This window comes from Cebus imitator, unplaced genomic scaffold (genome assembly GCF_001604975.1).
Source record: "Cebus imitator isolate Cc_AM_T3 unplaced genomic scaffold, Cebus_imitator-1.0 Scaffold38, whole genome shotgun sequence".
In the NCBI taxonomy this organism is placed as follows: Eukaryota; Metazoa; Chordata; class Mammalia; order Primates; family Cebidae; genus Cebus; species Cebus imitator.
The window spans coordinates 2,914,447-2,932,038 of NW_016107353.1; the positions used below are offsets into that span (position 1 = coordinate 2,914,447).

Sequence of the window (17,592 nt, forward strand, 5' to 3'; positions counted from 1 at the left end):
TATTGCCCAAGTGTTGTACAGTGGTGCAGCCTCCACTGGCTGCAGGATCACTTGATCCCCCAACCCATCTTTCAAGTGACTGGGACCACAGGTGTGTACCACCACGCCCAGATAATTTTGTAGAGACAGGATCTCACTATATCGCCCAGGCTGGTGTTGAACTCTCAGGCTCAAGCAATCCTCCTCCCTGAGTCTCCCAAAGTTTTGGGAGTATAGGCATAAGTCACTGTGCTTATACAAGCATTAGAAATTTAAACCAATAAAATGAAGGAGCCAAGTATGGTGGCTCATGCTTGTAATCCCAGCACTTTGCAAGGTTGAAGCAGGCAGATCACTTGTGGTCAGGAGTTTGAGACCAGCCTGGCCAAGATGACGAAACCTCATCTCTACTAAAAATACAAAAATTAGTCAGGCCTGGTGACACACACCTGTAATCTCACCTACTCAGGAGGCTGAAGCAGTAGAATTGCTTGAATCTGGGAGGTAGAGGTTTCAGTGAGCTAGGATTGCACTACTGTATTCCAGCCTGGGCCACAAAGCGAGACTCTGTCTCAAAAATAAAAAAAATTAGAAATAATAATCTTAAAAAATAAACTGAAGGGACTCAGAGAAAACAGTCAATGATTTGCCTCTCCTGCAGATGACTCTGTCACATTCCAGGACTGTTATTAAAGATAAGAATGGGAAAAATCACCACCTGACTTACAGCAGTCATTTCTGCTATTTAACAGTATTATTATTATTTTAGAGACAAGGTCTCACTATGTTGCCCAGGCTGGATTCAACTTCTTAAGTTCGAGCAATCCTCCTGCCTCAGTCTCCCTAGTAGCTGGGGCTACAGGTGTGTGCCACTGAGCCCAACAGCGTTTTTTAAACTACAGGTTATCATCTATCAGGTCACAGCATCAACTTACTGGGTTGCTACTAACATTTTCAAAAACGGAAGTCAAAGAAAGAGGAAATTATCAGTATTGTATTGCAGAAAGTAATAGTGATGTTTCATGAAACTTGTATTTCAAATGTATATGTGTATATATGTACTGGGTCCTGAAAGAAAATTTGTATCTTACAATGAATTAAAATATAAAAAAGTGGCCAGGCGTAGTGGCTCATGCCTGTAATCCCAGCACTTTAGGAGGCTGAGGCAGGTGGATCACTGAGGTAAGGAGTTGTAGACCACCCTGGCAAACATGGTGAAACCCTGTCTCTACTAAAATTACAAAAATTAGCCAGGTGCGGTGGCGGGTACCTGTAGTCCCAGCTACTCTGTAGGCTCGGCAGGAGAACCACTTGAACCCCAGGAGGCGGAGGCTGCAGTGAGCTGAGATTGCACCACTGCACTCCAGCCTGGGTGACAGAGTGAAACTCAGTCTCAAAAAAACAAAACAAAACAGACTAGTGGCCAGGCATGGTGGCTCATGCCTGTAGTCCCAGCACTTTGAGAGGCCAAGGCAGGCAGATTGCTTGAGCTCAGGTATTTGGGACCATCCTGGCCACGGTGGTGAAACCCATCTCTACAAAAATTAGCTGGGCATGGTGGTGCACACCTGTAGTCTCAGCTACTCGGGAGGCTAAGGTAGGAGAATTGCTTGAGCCAGAAGTTACAGTGAGCCGAGATCGTACCACTGTACTCCTAGCCTGGGTGACAAGAGCGAGACCCTGTCTCAAAAATTAAAAAACAAAAACAAAAACAAAAACAAAAACAGATTAGCTATTAGGTGAGGGCTATAAAGAGAAAACTTTACTACTCCAACTGGTTAGGGTTCAAAATGGTTAAAAAAAATTTTTTTTTATTTGCAAGTCACTGACGTTGCCTGGAAATATTAGTCTTCCTTGGTTCCCTGAAATACAGCCCACCAGATAAACACCATGAGCCAATAACCATGTCAGTATGTGGCAGCCCAAAGGGCCAAAAGCACCTGGTGGGGATAAACAGGCTACTGCATTATAGAAGAATAACTGAAGCTATGTAACTGCCACTGTAAATGCAACGCCACCACTAGGCTCCAGGAATCCCATCTCAGGATGAGCAAGTTTAATCACTTCTGCTGCTGCTTCTTCCTTTTCTTACAGGCGAAAAAAAAAAAAAAAACAACACAGAGATAGATTGAGCAACTCTAAGGCACACAACTGTTCCATCGGATTTGTAAGAAGAAAGAAAAAGAAAAGGAGGTGTCAGATAGGTATGCTTGAGATAGGCGTGAGGATGGGGAAGGGGAGGGTACTTTTGCATATAAAGACACAACTAGTGAATATGGCAAATGGTGAAATGTGCTGCCAATTGGAAAGCGACTGTTTGAACACTAAATGAGGTTTCAGATACCGATGGATTGACCGTGTTCCTCTATTGCTGAATTATGAACTGAGAATCTCAGGGGATCCAGAACTTAAAAGGAGGGAATACCAAGCAGCTTGGGTACATGTGAGTTGGCCTATTCTGAAACAAACTGAAAATGGCTAATTTATGAGGACTTTAAAGTAACGTATTAGAAGAATGACCATTGTATAAGAGGGCAGGGGAAATTCTGCTTTGATAATTTGACAGTTCAAAATGAACACTGCATTTCCCCTAATTCAATCTTGGTTTCCTTTAGCTAAATGTTTCCTTTCTTTACTACCCTCTTCACAAATCAGATGAAGGGCTGTTTAGCACTAACTCACTGGTCCTAAAAATAACTGGAGCTAAACAAAAAGCTCATTCTCGCTGGCATAAACAGTCTCCCAGGTAGCCGCTGTGCAGCGCCCCAGCAGTAAGCTGAGTGTTGCTGATGTACTGAGCAGAGACAGGAGCCCAGAGGGCAGTGCTTGGATTCCACAAAGGTTGCAAGGCCCTCTGAGACTCCACATCAAGGGGTTCTAAACTTAGAACTACAGGGGTTTGGTACGAGGTCTACATCAAAACCACTGGAGAATAAAGCAGATCCAGAGAAACACTGGCCAAGGAAGCCTCACAAACCACATGAAATAACATGAGAGGCTAGAGTTCCTCAAGAAAAGAGAAAATATATTTTTTAACTATGCTGAGAGAAAGCTGATTTGGTATCTCAACTCCCAGCCAAGTAGCCTCCTTAACTGTTCCCTCTGTCTGCATGCTTAGCACACACCAAGAGCAGGCACTGGGAGCTCTCATGGGAAGATATATGCTCAGATACACATTTGGAGGACGGCTTGTACTTTCATTTCTGTGACTTTCTTATATCACCTCAATTTATAAAACAAAAGTAAATGAGCATGAGAAATTAAAAAAAATAAATTTGGAGCTGGGCGTGGTGGCTCACGCCTGTAATCCCAACACTTTGGGAGGCTGGGCAGGGAAGTGGATCACTTGAGGTCAGGAGTTGGAGACCAGCCTGCCCAACATGGTGAAATTCCATCTCTACTAAAAATACAAAAATTAGGCCAGGTACGGTGGCTCAAGCCTATAATCCCAGCCTGGGCCACACAGTGAAACCCCATCTCTACTAAAATACAAAAAATTAGCCAGGCATAGGGGCATGTGCCTGTAGTCCCAGCTATTCACGAGACTGAGGCTGGAGAATTGCTAGAACCTGGGAGGCAGAAGTTGCAGTGAGCCGAGATTGTGCCACTGCACTCCAGCCTGGGCAAAAGAGTGAGACTTCATCTCAAANAAAAAAAAAAAAAAAAAGAAAAAATATACATACATATACACACATAAGTTTGAAACCATTGACCATTGAGCTATTGGAAACTTGAAGGAACCAGATCAAAACTGTATACTACAGAGAGACTGTATATGGATGGATGAAATACTTGTGAACTGTGAAGAAGTTCATGGGTCAACTGAACATGCCACAGTTAATATACAAAGATTACTGCCAGTTACTATCGGAGCTATTCAAAAACCCTCACATTATCCTGGAGCTAAGAAATGTGAACCTCCAGTATGAAAACACAGGAAACCACCACTGAAACTGAGCTGAGAGAGAATGGGGGCTTGTTACATAGCCCCCTCTAGCATTTATCAAGATGAAAGAAATACGGACTGTGGAAGGAAATGAGATGACAGTTTCTACTTCTAAAGTGTCACAGGCCATGGCCACAACCAAAAGACTCATTCTTTGACTGAAAGACTAAGCTACTTAGAAGTAGGGTAGATGAAGTGGTTATAAGAAAGAAGGGAAAAAAGAAACCACTCTCCCAGGTCCTGCCAAACTAGCCCATCCTTCCTGGCACAGTTAGCCAAGGGTCAAACTCTGAGTATGGCTGAATTATTTTACCCCTACCCACTCCTGACCCTGACATAATCATATTCCCATTAGGTCTAATTAAATAGCCCAGGCCTAACTATTCAGTAGGAAAGGAAGCACAGACCAAGAGAGAAATTTTTCCTAAGTGGATATATAGTCTTAGACAATATTATATCTTATGAGATGGAACAGGATTTGTGCTCTCTTTGGGAGTTTATGAGAGAAACTAAGATACTCTTTAAATAACGGGATCTCCATGTATCCTTACATTGAGCCAGACCTGTCCTCACATTCCCACGTTCCTTATAAAGTAGGAGAAACGATCTGTCCCCTCTGTATTACTTTGTAAATTAATGGTTAGGTCTAACGAAGAACCCACAGAATTCTTCAGTTGGTCTCAGTTCTAATAAGAACACTACTCATCCATCATCTTATCATTCCTTTTAGAAAGAGGTTAACTAGAGACAATTCCAGCAATATCTTCCTGTTAAGAAATGAGAAAGACCAGGCACGGTGGCTCACACCTGTAATCTCAGCATTTTGGGAGGCCAAGACAGGTAGATCACCTGAAGTCAGGAGTTCAAGACCAGCCTGGCCAACATGGTAAAATCCTGTCTCTACTAAAAATACAAACATTAGCTGGTGTGGTGATGTACGTCTGTAATCCCAGCTACTCGGGCAACTGGGGCAGGAGAATTGCTTGAACTGGGAGGCAGAGGTTGCAGTAGGCTGAGATTGTGCCACTGCACTCCAGCCTGGGTGACAGGTGAGACTCTGTCTCAAAAAAAGAAAGAAAGAAATGAGAAAGGATTTCTAACTTTGATTACAATTATTCTGTGAAAGCATGCTGAGATACATGTAACACATGTTCCTTTTATTTTAGAAATGGAGATAAGGAAGTGAGGAGGCAAGAAAATTACTCAGGGCCTTGCGGCATGGTAAGGAAAGGCAAGGATGGGTGTTGCTGCAGCCTTGTTTTTCAACTTCCTAGATTACGTTCCTCTGACTCCACTAGCCACTGCTGCTCAGAGTTCAGACTATATAGCATCAAATTACTTTTCTAGAAAATCAAAATAAAAGGAAAGCTGGAATATATGTATACAATTGGTATGGAAGTATGAGATTGGTACCTTTAAGAGAGCATGGTGCATCGTTACCTCCAGTTCCGCTAAAACATGAGCAGCATCCTCATTGTCCTCTTGGACTTCCAGATCCTCCTCAGGGATGGTCTCCCAGTTGCCCTGGTGAGCAACCAGCGTATGCACTAGTTCATACTGTCCAGGGAGCGCCAGGCTGACCCGAGTCTGAGTCCCATAGGTGAAGCGGAGGCGCCGAAGCTTACAGCTCTCCTCACTGCCCAGCTTGGTGGTGGGAAGCACCTGCACCCCCAACAGCAGGTTCAACAGCTGGCGCTTGACATTACAATCCTGGCCGAGGATCAGTATGCAAGGGAGGCAGTCCACAATCTGTTGGAGGTACTTCTCTTCGTTAGGCGGGAAGGAAATGCAGCTCAGCTGGCCTGGTTGGGGAAGGGGAGAGTGGAGGAAGAGAAAGGAGTGGAGAGAGAGGAGTAAGGAAGGGTAGAGAGAGACACACACAGAGATCCCACGAGGATGTCAGGGTCCTAGAGGAGAAATTTCTAGAAATCTTGGTTGAAGAAGATACCAGGGGAAAAACCCCAGTGAGAAAGGGCTCTTCACATATCAAACAGAATTCTCTTCCCTAGCTTATCCCCCAGGAACAAGCTGCTATTTCTACCCAGAAACGTGGGAATGACCTCATCTTCCCTCCCCACTCCTTTTTCATTCAGTGAAGGGACGGCCTAAGGAGTTTACAAGGACTCCATCACAAACACCAAGATTATTAAAATAACAAAGCTGGAAAAAACTATACTAAATGAGATATGAGCCCAAGGAGAAACATACTTGAATGTGTCAAAATTAAACCCTTCCTTCTGACAGAAGACCTACTACTTGAACACAGGTTAGTCATGTGTCGCTTAACAACAAGCATACATTGTGAGAAATGCATCATCAAGCGATTTTGTCCTTGTGTGAACATCAGAGTGTATTTACACAAATCTAGGTGGTGTAGGTATAGCCTACTGCACACCTAGGCTATAGGATGCAGCCTATTGCTCCTAGGCTACAAACCTGTACAGCGTGTTACTGTACTGAATACTAGAGACAGCTGTAACACAATGGTAAGTATTTGTGTATCTAAACATATCTAAACATAGAATAGGTATGCTAAAAATACTGTATCTTTGTTGAACTAGGTGCCATCATGCAGCACATGATACAGCACTGTAGAGCCCTTCTAAATTCTCTATCATATACGGTTTAGCTTATGATCTTCATTATGACTTATTTTACAACTAAATGTATGAGCTAATCTGTAGATACCCATATATAAAATGAAATGTTATTCAAGTTTGCATAAGCTCTAGAATCTTTTCCAGTTCATCTCTCTGATAGCTGGTGACAACATCCCAGCTGTCATCTGTTTCCTTAAAACACTGGGTGCTCAATTAACATCAATACTTCCTAATCAAATCACATTCCTTCTGCTTATGGAAGACAAGACCCTAAACAGGACAAAAGGAAAGAACTGCCTATTAGGATAAAATCTAGGCAAATCTAGAAAGAGATGTGATTTATCTCAAAGACATTCTCCTCGATGGATATCCCAATTACCCTGATTTGACCATTACGCATTGTTATCCACATATTGAAATATCACAGGTGTCCTATAAATATGTACAAATACAAAGGGTCAATTAAAAAATATGTTTTTCACTGACCTGATGCTTTTGTACAAAAAATAATAAAAAATAAAAATCTAAAAATTAAAAATAAAAAACTTCTCCTTTCAGGGCAACCACTACTAATCTAAATGGATAACTTCCCCAAACACACTCAAATAATGTTCAAGACAGAACAAGCTTCCTAAAGAAAGACAATCTCAGTATAGGAAAAATAACCCGGAATTAGTTCAAACTCTCAGTCTGAAGTACAACACTTCCTTATTCCTTCAGTACCAGTGTCTGCCTATCTCTACGATTCAGGCAATTCCTGCATTTGTTCAGAAAAGCACAGACACACTGTTCTTAGGCTGCAAAAAGGCCATTCCTTGAGCCAAACACATAGATCATAATTGAAATTTTGGGTGGCACTAACTGAAACAGTATTTGCTTTAGTCACTTAACCATGAGCAGCATTAAATTATGTGTAGGCCATTTATTTAGTTTGTTTCCGGAATTGAAGCAAAAGAGGCCTGAATCAATTAAGAGGTGGTTCTGCTTCAGAGTCAACCTACCCAGCTACAATTTCAAATCCCCAAGCATCCTTCTCTTCCACAAACAGTAATATCAAAAGGGTTAAAAAGAGGTCTGTGTTCAGCAGACCCCTCTATGCATTTCATTAGGGCCCTTCCTTTCGTGTCTGTCTACAAGGATATCACCCTGGCCTGCCATATATATCAGCAACAACAGACACTCAAACAAGCAAATCTACTCTCCTGGGAAAGAGATGAATGCCTTTCAAAAAGCAAACAGAGTTAACTAATTCTGTGCAAGGGTATTTACTAAACAGTGTAACACCAGACAACTAGTCTACTCTTCTGATCTACAACCTAAAAGCAAGAGGACACAGCCAACAGCTTGTGTGGCCACTTAACAAGTAGCAATAAGCCAGTCCCGAGTTCCTTCATACCTTATTCACAACTACAAAACACTTACCACGGTTTATTCTAATTACCTGTTTATAATCATCAAAAGCAGGAAGAACCATCCTATTTCATCCTCAACACCCAACACAATGCCTGACACATACTAAGGGCTTAATGTTATACATTTGTTTGTTCTGTCTGAGAATCCATTTAGTGGGGAGAACTATCTATAAAAGGCTGTAAGCAAATCCACTGAGTACTTGGAAAAGTCCAGTACCATGATGAATAGTTTAAGAGCACCCATCACTCCTAAAAACCTCCTTCATGTGGATAAAAGAATAGGACCCTTCAGCCAGGTGCAGTGGCTCATGCCTGTAATCCCAGAAGTTTGGGAGGCGGAAGCAGGCGGATCACCTGAGGTCAGGAGTTTGAAACCAGCCTAGCCAACATAGCGAAACCCCGTCTCTACTAAAAATACAAAAAATTAGCTGGACATGGTTGTGGGCACCTGTAAATCCAGCTACTCTGGAGGTTGAGGCAGGAGAATCGCTTGAGCCTAGGTGGTGGAAGTTGCAGTGAGCCGAGATCACACCACTGCACTTCAGCCTGGGCAACAATGCAAGACTCTGACTCTAAAAAAAAAAAAAAAAAAAAAAGGACCCTTCCATTCATCTTCCAAAATTTAACAACCGTAGTCTCAGCTTGAGCAGTGAAAAGTCCAGCTAGACTGTCTGTATCCTCATCTATATACACGTCCCAGCTTTCTTCTATTCCCAGTCCTCCCCAGATTTTCATGTAAGTGTCTACGTTAATTCATACTGACAACCTTTAAATTCCTATAATAAAAATGGTTTCATCACAAAAGACCAACAAACCTGAATAACCTTTGTTACTGCTACTAGCAGGAGAGTGGATCATAGAGAAGAAAACCAACGAAATCACTTTTCAGGACCGGAGGAGAGGCCCCTGCACCTCTGAGACAAAGTGTCAACCACAGGACAGCCAATGAAACAGGCTGCATCAGCCAAAGCACAGCAGACACACCCCATTATTCATCTGACCCAAATGATCACCTCCCCTGTCCATCTCTCCTACAAAAATTCACCATAAATAAACTTGCTACTGTCAAAACAACCAAAGATCAGTGCAATGGGAACGAACGGAGGCTGAAGTTGAGCCCAGTACTCTATTAGAAGTCTATATGCAAACATCACTGTTTTCCAACATGTCACTATCCAAGCCCTTTGCTTCTCCCACTAAATCTTTAGCTTCTTCATCCATCTGACATCTCTACCAGATTTGAATAAGGCCATGGAGAAAAATGAAGTTGAAAGCAGATGGCTTTAATCCTGGATTCTCAGAACACTGCTCAGTGATGTGGAGTGCACTATGGAAGCAGGAACAGCACGAGAACGAACAGGCTTTGCCACTCTGACTAGCTCTGTGACCTTAGCGATCCACTAGATCTTTCTAAGCCTTGAAATGCTCATCGGTAAACGGAGGGGGGTGGAGTTGGATTAGATCATCTTTAACATGCTTTCCAGTTCTAAAATGCCAGGTTTTAACTGCTGAAAGAACAATGATGTGAGGGGGATGGGTGGTTGGTCTGGTTGTTTTTAGTTTAAATTATATGTGAATTTAATTATGCGCTCGTCCCCTGGACCACTATAACTGCAGATCAAAAATAGACGGAACTAGCCTGCGGCTCTGAAGACCTACAGTGCGGTCTTCGCAGTTCTCCAAAGAAGAGATTTAAAAGTTGTAGAATGACAGCAGGAGGGAGGAAGAAAACCTGTTTCAGAGCTGGAGCAGCTGCCTCACTGACAGTTAAAGGACTTCCAAGTTAATCGAGTTTTCTTTTGTAATTAATACAACAGCATCTGCATACGGGCTGCCAGAAGGTAACAGCATGGCATCTCAGCTGACGCACATTAACCCTGCCAACTCTGGCTGAAGGAAGATTCACATCAAATCGTTTTAAGTGCAAACCAAGGCTTTTGTTGTTGTTGTTGTTCTTGGTGGTGGTTCTTAAATACACATTGTGATTTTTGATTACTTCTAAACAAAAGTTTCAAGCTAGATGGAAGAGAAGAACAACTAAAGCAGCAACCCATTTTGGTTTTTGTTTTAGATAACATCTATTGAGCCCTTTCTATGTATTGATCACTTTATTTGCCTCGTCTCATTTAATGCTCATACTTCTACCAGACAAGGACTATTATTAACTCCATTTAAAAATGAGGAAATGCAGGCCAGGCACAGTGGCTCATGCCTGTAATCCCAGCACTTTGGGAGGCCGAGGCAGACGGATCACCGGAGGTCAGGAGTTCAAAAATCACCCTGGCCAACATGGTGAAACCCCGTCTCTAAAAAAAAAAAAAAAAAAAAAAAATGAGGAAATGGGCCAGGCGTGGTGGCTCATGCCTGTAATCCCAGCACTTTGAGAGGCAGACATGGGTGGATGGCTTGAGCTCAGAAGTGCAAGACCAGCCAGGGCAACAAAGGGAGCAACCCCCACCGCACCTTCATTTCTACTAAAAAAAATTTTTTTAATCAGCTAGGCATGGTGGTGTGCTACTCAGGAGGCTGAGGTGTTAAGATTGCTTGAGCCTGGGGAGATCGAGGCTGCAGTCATCTGTGATCATGCTACTGTGTGTTTCTACTGGGCGACAGAGTGAGACTCTGTCTCAAAATAATAATAATAATAAAGATGAGGAAATGGATGCTGAAAAAAAGCAAACCAGGCTGGGTGCAGTGGCTCATGCCTGTCTGTAATCCCAACACTTTGGGAGGCCAAGGCGGTTGAATCACCTGAGGTCAGGAGTTCCAGACCAGCCTGGCCAACATGGGGAAGCCCCATCTCTACTAAAAATACAGAAACTAGCCAGTGTGGTAGCTGGCGCCTGTAATCCCAGCTACTCAGGAGGCTGAGGCAGGAGAATTTCTTGAACCTGGGAGGCAGAGGTTGTAGTGAGCTGAGATGGCACCACTGCACTCCAGCTTGAGTGAAGAGTAAAACTCGTCTCAAAAAAAAAAAAAAACGAAAAAACAAAAACCAGCCCAGGTTTCTCCATTTTCTCTGAGCAGCGAACCACAGGGGTTAGCAGGGACTGTACCTAGGTCGCTGGGGACTAGTAGACAATGCTCCTACACCACATTGTTTTCCATTATGGGGATAAATATAATTCAGTAACTGTAGGACCTCAATGTAAAGCAGACTGATATAATTCCTATGAAAGTTGTCCCAAACCATGAGGAATAAAGCATGTGGAGAAAGCCACAGCATTATGACTGGCTGGCACATACTTTCAAAAACTGTTATTCTATTCTACCTGAGATCTCTAGAGTCTCTTTGCTAAAAGAAACAGTAGGCTCTTTTCAGAGAAATTCTTTTTTTTTTTTTTTTTTTTAGACAGAGTCTCACTCTGTCATCCAGGCTGGATTGTAGTGGTGTGATCTCAGCTCACTGCAACCTCCCCCTCCCAGTTTCAAACAATTCTCCTGCCTCAGCCTCCTGAGTAGTTGGGATTACAGGTGTGTGTCACCATGTCTGGCTAATTTTTGTTTGTTTGTTTGTTTGTTTTGAGACAGAGACTTGGCTCTGCCGCCCAGGCTAGAGTGGTGGCGTGATCTCAGCTCACTGAAACCTCCTCCTCCTGGGTTCAAGCGGTTCTCTGGCCTCAGCCTTCCAAGTAGCTGGAATTACAGGCATGTGCCACCACACCCAGCTAATTTCTGTATTTTTAGTAGAGGTGGGGTTTCACCATATTGGTCAGGCTGGTCTCGAACTCCTGACCTCATGATCTGCCCGCCTCGGCCTCCCAAGTGCTGGGATTACAGGCATAAGCCACCATGTCCTGCCTTTTTTTGTATTTTTAATAGAGACGGGGTTTCAGCATGTTGGCCAGGCTGGTCTCAAACTCCTGACCTCAGGTGATCCGCCCATTTCCACCTCCCAAAGTGCTGAGACTACAGGTGTGAGCCACCGCACCAGCCTGGAGTACAGTGGCATGATCTCAGGTCATGGCAACCTCCACCTCCCAGGTTCAAGTGATTCTCGTGCCTCAGCCTCCCAAGTAGCTAGAACTATAGGTGCGTGCCACTAAGCCTGGCTATTTTTTTTTTTTTTAGTAGAGATGGAGTTTCACCACGTTAGCCAGGCTGGTCTTGAACTCCTGACCTCCCAAAGTGCTGGGATTACAGGTGTGAGCCACTATGTCTGGCCAAAAATATCATTTCTAACATTGAACTTCATGCTTTTATGGGAAGTCAACTTAAGTCCCCTCTGAAAGCAAATGAAAAACAAAGGATTTTTAGCTAACTGAGGCAACCAGTGACACAAATATTAATTTCTACAAATAGGTAGTGATGTTTTATTTCTTACTATCTGTACCAAAAGTAGAGAAAAGAACAAATCCTAAATTGAGAAAGTAATCTTATATAGTCTTTCTACCACAAGCTTTTAAGTACCGAGCTACAAAAATTCCAGGGTCTGAGAGAAAAAAATCAGTCAAGAAATATTCATTTATCCTTCCCAAACAAGATCTCTGACCTTCAGCTAAATATGAAAGATTGACTTTTTTTATTTCAAAAGAAAAATAGCAGGTACCCTCACATTTAAGGAAGACAGATGCTTAGGTAGTCTGGCTTTCAGAATCTTCAGGACCAAGTAGTACAAGGTATTTCATTTGAAGGGGATGGTTACTGAAGATTAGAGACTGAAATGCACTCTAGCAGCCAAAGCTCTTGCTAGAATCGGAACAGTTAAGTTGGCAGAAGTGTCTCTAAAGTTATTCTATGTTAGGGCCAAGTTAAGATCTCTCACAGCTTTTAAGAAGCAGATAGTATTGGCATCTGGGGAGAGGAGACCAGCTCCCTAGGGGCTGATACCCCCTGGGAGCCATGTGAAATGGCAACTCACTCAGCAGCATGCTGAACAAGCTCCTGAGTGAAACTGCTCCTGAGACTGGTCACGCTACAGAGGAAACTGCAGCTGGCAGTTGAGGCTTTAACGTATGGGATGCAGAGATGGAAGTAGTTCCTTGAAGGAAGCCAACCCCATGCTTCACAGAGGACTTAGTTTCTGGCACTTGGAAGGCAGTGTATAACAGTTTATAAGCATTGAGAATGATCCAAAGGCGAGAACACGTCAAAAGGACACAGGAACCAGCTTGAAAGGAAACTCACTTACCAAAGTGAGGACAATTTAAGCATAAAAATAAAAAGTGATAGAAACATATTATAACCCACTGAAAAATTCACAAGTCTACACTCAAATAAATAAACAAGAGAAAAGGAAAGCTCTTATTTACAGTAGACTACAACTAATACATATAGAAGGAATGATGGATATGAAAATCACCGTTGGGCTGGGCACGATTGCTCATGGTGTAATCCTAGCACTTTGGGAGGCCGAGGCAGGAGGATCGCTTGAGCCTAGGAGTTCAAGACCAGCCTAGGCAACATAGTGAGACCCCATCTCTACAAAAAATTTAAAAATTAGCTAGGCACGGTGGCATGTGCCTGTAGTTCTGGATGCTATGGAGGTTGAGGCAGGAGGATCGCTTGAGTCCAGCAGATGAAGGCTGCAGTAAGCTATGATCACGCCACTGCATTCCAACCAGCCTGGGTAACAGAGCAAGACCTTGCCTGTAAAAGGAAAACAACAACAACAACAAAACCCACCATTGAGACAGGTGGGAGCTGTCAGTGAGTGCTAGGTCCATTGGAAAGAGTTTTTTTGAGAAACAGGGTTATCAGTGAAATATAAGAAAACCTCTCCACAAACTAATCAATTGCAAAGAAAAAAGTGGTGATTTTTTGTTTTGTTTTGTTTTTTGAGACAGAGTTTTATTCTTGTTGCCCAGGCTGGAGTGCAATGGCATGATTTCAGCTCACTACAACCTCCACCCCCTGGGTTCAAGCAATTCTCCTGCCTCAGCCTCCCAAGTAGCTGGGATTACAAGTGCAAGCCATCATGCCTGGCTAATTTTGTTTTGTTTTAAAGACAGAGTTTCACTCTTGTTGCTCAGGCTGGCATGTAATGGTGCAATCTTGGCTCACTACAACCTCTGCCTCCTGTATTCAAGCAATTCTCCTGCCTCAGCCTCCCAAGTAGCTGGGATTACAGGCACGCACCTCCACGCCTGGCTAATTTTGTATTTTTTTTTTAAGTAGAGACGGGGTTTCTCCATTTTGGTCAGGCTGGTATCGAGCTCCCGACCTCAGGTAATCCATCTGCTTCTACTTCCCAAAGTGCTGGAATTATAGGCGTGAGCCACTGCGCCCAGCCTTTTTTAAAATTTTCAATAGAGACAGGGTTTCGCCATGTCGGCCAGGCTGGTCTCAAACTCCTAAACTCAGGTGATCCATCTGCCTTGGCCTCCCAAAGTGCTAGGATTACAGGCATCAGCCACGGTGCCCGGCCCTAAAAATAGTGAATTTAAGGTAGAGAAAACATCTCCAGGGATGGGCTGACATCATATACCCTGTGATTAAAACAAACAAACAAACAACAACGACAAAAAACAGGAAAAGGAGACATTGTTGGGACAGTTGGCAAAACCGGAAAAGGGTCTGTGGACTGGATGGTAGTACTAAATCCATGTTAATTTCTTGATTTGGCGAGCTGTATGATGATCATAGAACCATATCCTTGTTTGGGAGGAATGCGCACTGGAGTGTTTAGACGAGATACAACCTACCTGCATTCAGCTCTCAAAAGGTTCAGAAAAAGACTATACGTAATATATATCAGGGAGGGGAGAGACTGGGTGATGGAACAAATGCATTAAAATGTTAACAGCTAGGAAATTTGCATGAAGCAGGTATGAGAACTCTTTTATGGTTCTCACAACACTTGGGAAAAAGAAATACAGCAATAATGGGAGCTGAACAATAACAGTTTCTTCACTGTCTCTGCTTTCGCCCTGCACATTACCTTCTATCTCATCAATCTTCCTGTGATGTTTACTGTTGCCTGTTCCGAGTCTGGGGAGTTCAAGGCACTGATCTAAGTAAGTAGTTTACGACCAGACTTAGAATCCAAATCCTCAAGTCTAACAGTACAGACCAACATGATGCTGCACTATAATACACTCCGATGAAAGTTACCTACAACCAGCCGGGGGCAGTGGCTCACGCCTGTAATCCCAGCACTTTAGGAGGCCGAAGTGGGTGGATCATGAGGTCAAGAGATCAAGACCATCCTGACCAACATGGTGAAACCCGTCTCTACTAAAAATACAAAAAGTAGCCAGGCGTGGTGGTGCACGCCTGTAGTCCCAGCTACTCGGGAGGCTGAGGCAGGAGAATTGCTTTAACCCAGAAGGCAGAAGTTGGAGTGAGCCGAGATCGCACCACTATATTCCAGCCTGGGTGACAGAGCGAGACTTCATCTCAAAAAAAAAAGAAAGAAAGAAAGAAAGAAAGTTATCTATAACTATCAGGTTCATTAAACAAGAAACCACCAGAGGAAGCTTGACTGTGCACTGCCTGTAGTGTCCTCTGATGTTTACTTGGTGGTAAAGATTATATCGCCATTATACACTGACTACTTTTACCTATACCAACAAACCACTTTTCCAACTTCTCCAATTCTCTCTGTGGGACAGTCCCAGAAGAGCATGTCAGTTGTTCAATCAGGAGAAAGTGAAAGGTCTCCTCAGCGGGGTTCTTATATACTAAAAAATAAGAATTTTTTTTTTTTTTTTTTTTTTGAGACTGGGTTTTGCTCTATCACCCAGGCTGGAGTAGAGTGGCGCGATCTCAGATGACTGCAACCCCTGCCTCCCAAGTTCAAGAGATCCTCCTGCCTCAGCCTCACGAATAACTGGGATTAGAGGCACACACCACCACACCCAGCTAATTTTCTTATTTGTTAGTAGAAATGGGGTTTCACCATGTTGGCTGGGCTGTTCTCGAACTCCTGAGCTCAAGTAATCCACCCGCCTCAGCCTCCCAAAGTGCTGGGATTATACGAATGAGCCACCACGCCCGGCCAAAAATGACTTTTCTTCTACTAGCTGTATTACCCCACATTCCTCCTTGCACCTAGATATCGCCATAATATTAAATGCTAAGGCTAGAGTTTATCATATGGAATATTCCTAAAAGGTAAACATAATACTGGTTCACTCACCGTCCCTCTCATTTGAACAGAAAGAGCTTTTATTCAAACTAGTCTTGTAGCCATTTGTGATAGGGCCTTAGTCTTTCCTCTAACAAGTTTGACTTGATTTAAAAAAAAAAAATCCTGGAACATTTTCTCCACATTAAGTAGACTGGAAAGGACAAAAAAGATCTAACCTGAAACCTGTCTGGCATACATAAGGCACTAAAGCTCTTAATCTGATGAACTAAAGTTAGACACTTTGGGAATAAAAGTACTTTTTAAAAAGAAGTAAATTTTTTTTTAATCAAAGGCTTTTATAAATATATAACCTAGACATAATTCTTTGGGACAATTCTGATGTATCATTAGTTAGACAAGTGAAAGGCAAAACAATCCTCAAGGCCTACTTTCCATCTTCCTGCCCAGAGCACACCACCCCAGGGAACGGAAGCATGCTATAATAAAGCCCAACTCCAAAGAAAGTGGTGGTCAAAAGGTTCCCACGGCCACGTGGCACACAGCTGGGGAATACATCCAAACTGTTCACACTGCCAAGAGAAGAAAACAGAAAAACGCATGTGACGGCCACTTCAACCAGAAGCCCGCAGGGGATACTGGTGAGTCTCCATGCTCCGACCAACTTTACTTCTGAGAGTTTTGGTTTGGACTTTGGAAGAACATTATGCATAAGGGAACTTTCTCAGACAGTCTCATTTACAGTTCAAAGCAAGGAGATACATATCTTAAGCACTGTTACATCTGTTCTCCTCTGGTCACATAAGTATCAAGTTCCAGGATCCACAAGATCACCAAACTCACCATATGGCAAAGAAAAGAACCAACCTTCAAGCCTGGGAATGGCCTATACTGAGACTGGACATCCTTACAGGGCACTCCAGTCAGACCTCAGGGAGGTAAAATAGAAAAATCCACCCCCACATGGACTCACCCTCTATAGTCTTGTTATGAATGACACTACTCAGATTCCCTGCACCAAGCAGGAAGCAAACCCTGTCATCCCTAAAGGCTATTTTCCTGTAAGAAGGAGCAAATTAACCTTAGATCTTACAACCATAACCTAACCAAAAAACCACATCCACCCACACTTCGTACTCCTACTGGCTTCTCTGTGAGTAACTTCTAAAGACAGAAATGAAAGAAGCTTTAACGGTAAATCTTCATAAATGCACTATGCATTTGAACCATATAAACAAGATGATGCAATTTTTCCATCAAAGAGAAAATAGGCTGATTTTTCTCTACTGTGAGAAAATGGGCAGAACATTTCAACTCTTATTCTTTCTTTTTTGGAGTCTCCCTCTGTCACCAGGTGATCTCAGCTCACTGCAACCTCAGCCTCAGGGTTCAAGCGATTCTCCTGCCTCAGCCTCCTGAGTAGCTGGGACTACAGGCGCATGCCACCACATCCAGTTAATTTCTGTATTTTTAGTAGAGATGGGGTTTCACCATGATGGCCAGGATGGTCTCGATCTCTTGACCTCATGATCTGCCCGCCTCTACCTCCCAAAGTGCTGGGATTACAGGTGTGAGCCATGCGCCCAGTCTATAATTTTAGTTTTAAGTTGCTTTACGTCTGCTGTT

At 43.1% G+C, this 17,592-nt stretch overlaps 1 protein-coding gene across 4 annotated transcripts in view; it reads right to left on the reverse strand.

Moving 5' to 3' along the window:
- DSTYK (dual serine/threonine and tyrosine protein kinase) overlaps positions 1-17,592 on the reverse strand; it is a 70,803-nt gene that overhangs the window by 41,428 nt on the left and 11,783 nt on the right. For 2 of the 4 annotated variants that reach the window (XM_017525436.2, XM_017525433.2), the window contains exon 2: positions 5,339-5,727. In XM_017525436.2, coding sequence (XP_017380925.1) covers positions 5,339-5,727 — 389 coding nt within the window. Of the gene's footprint in view, positions 1-5,338; positions 5,728-15,823; positions 17,108-17,592 lie in introns of those variants that run through there. The other 2 variants (XM_017525437.2, XM_017525435.2) reach the window with 2 other exon arrangements.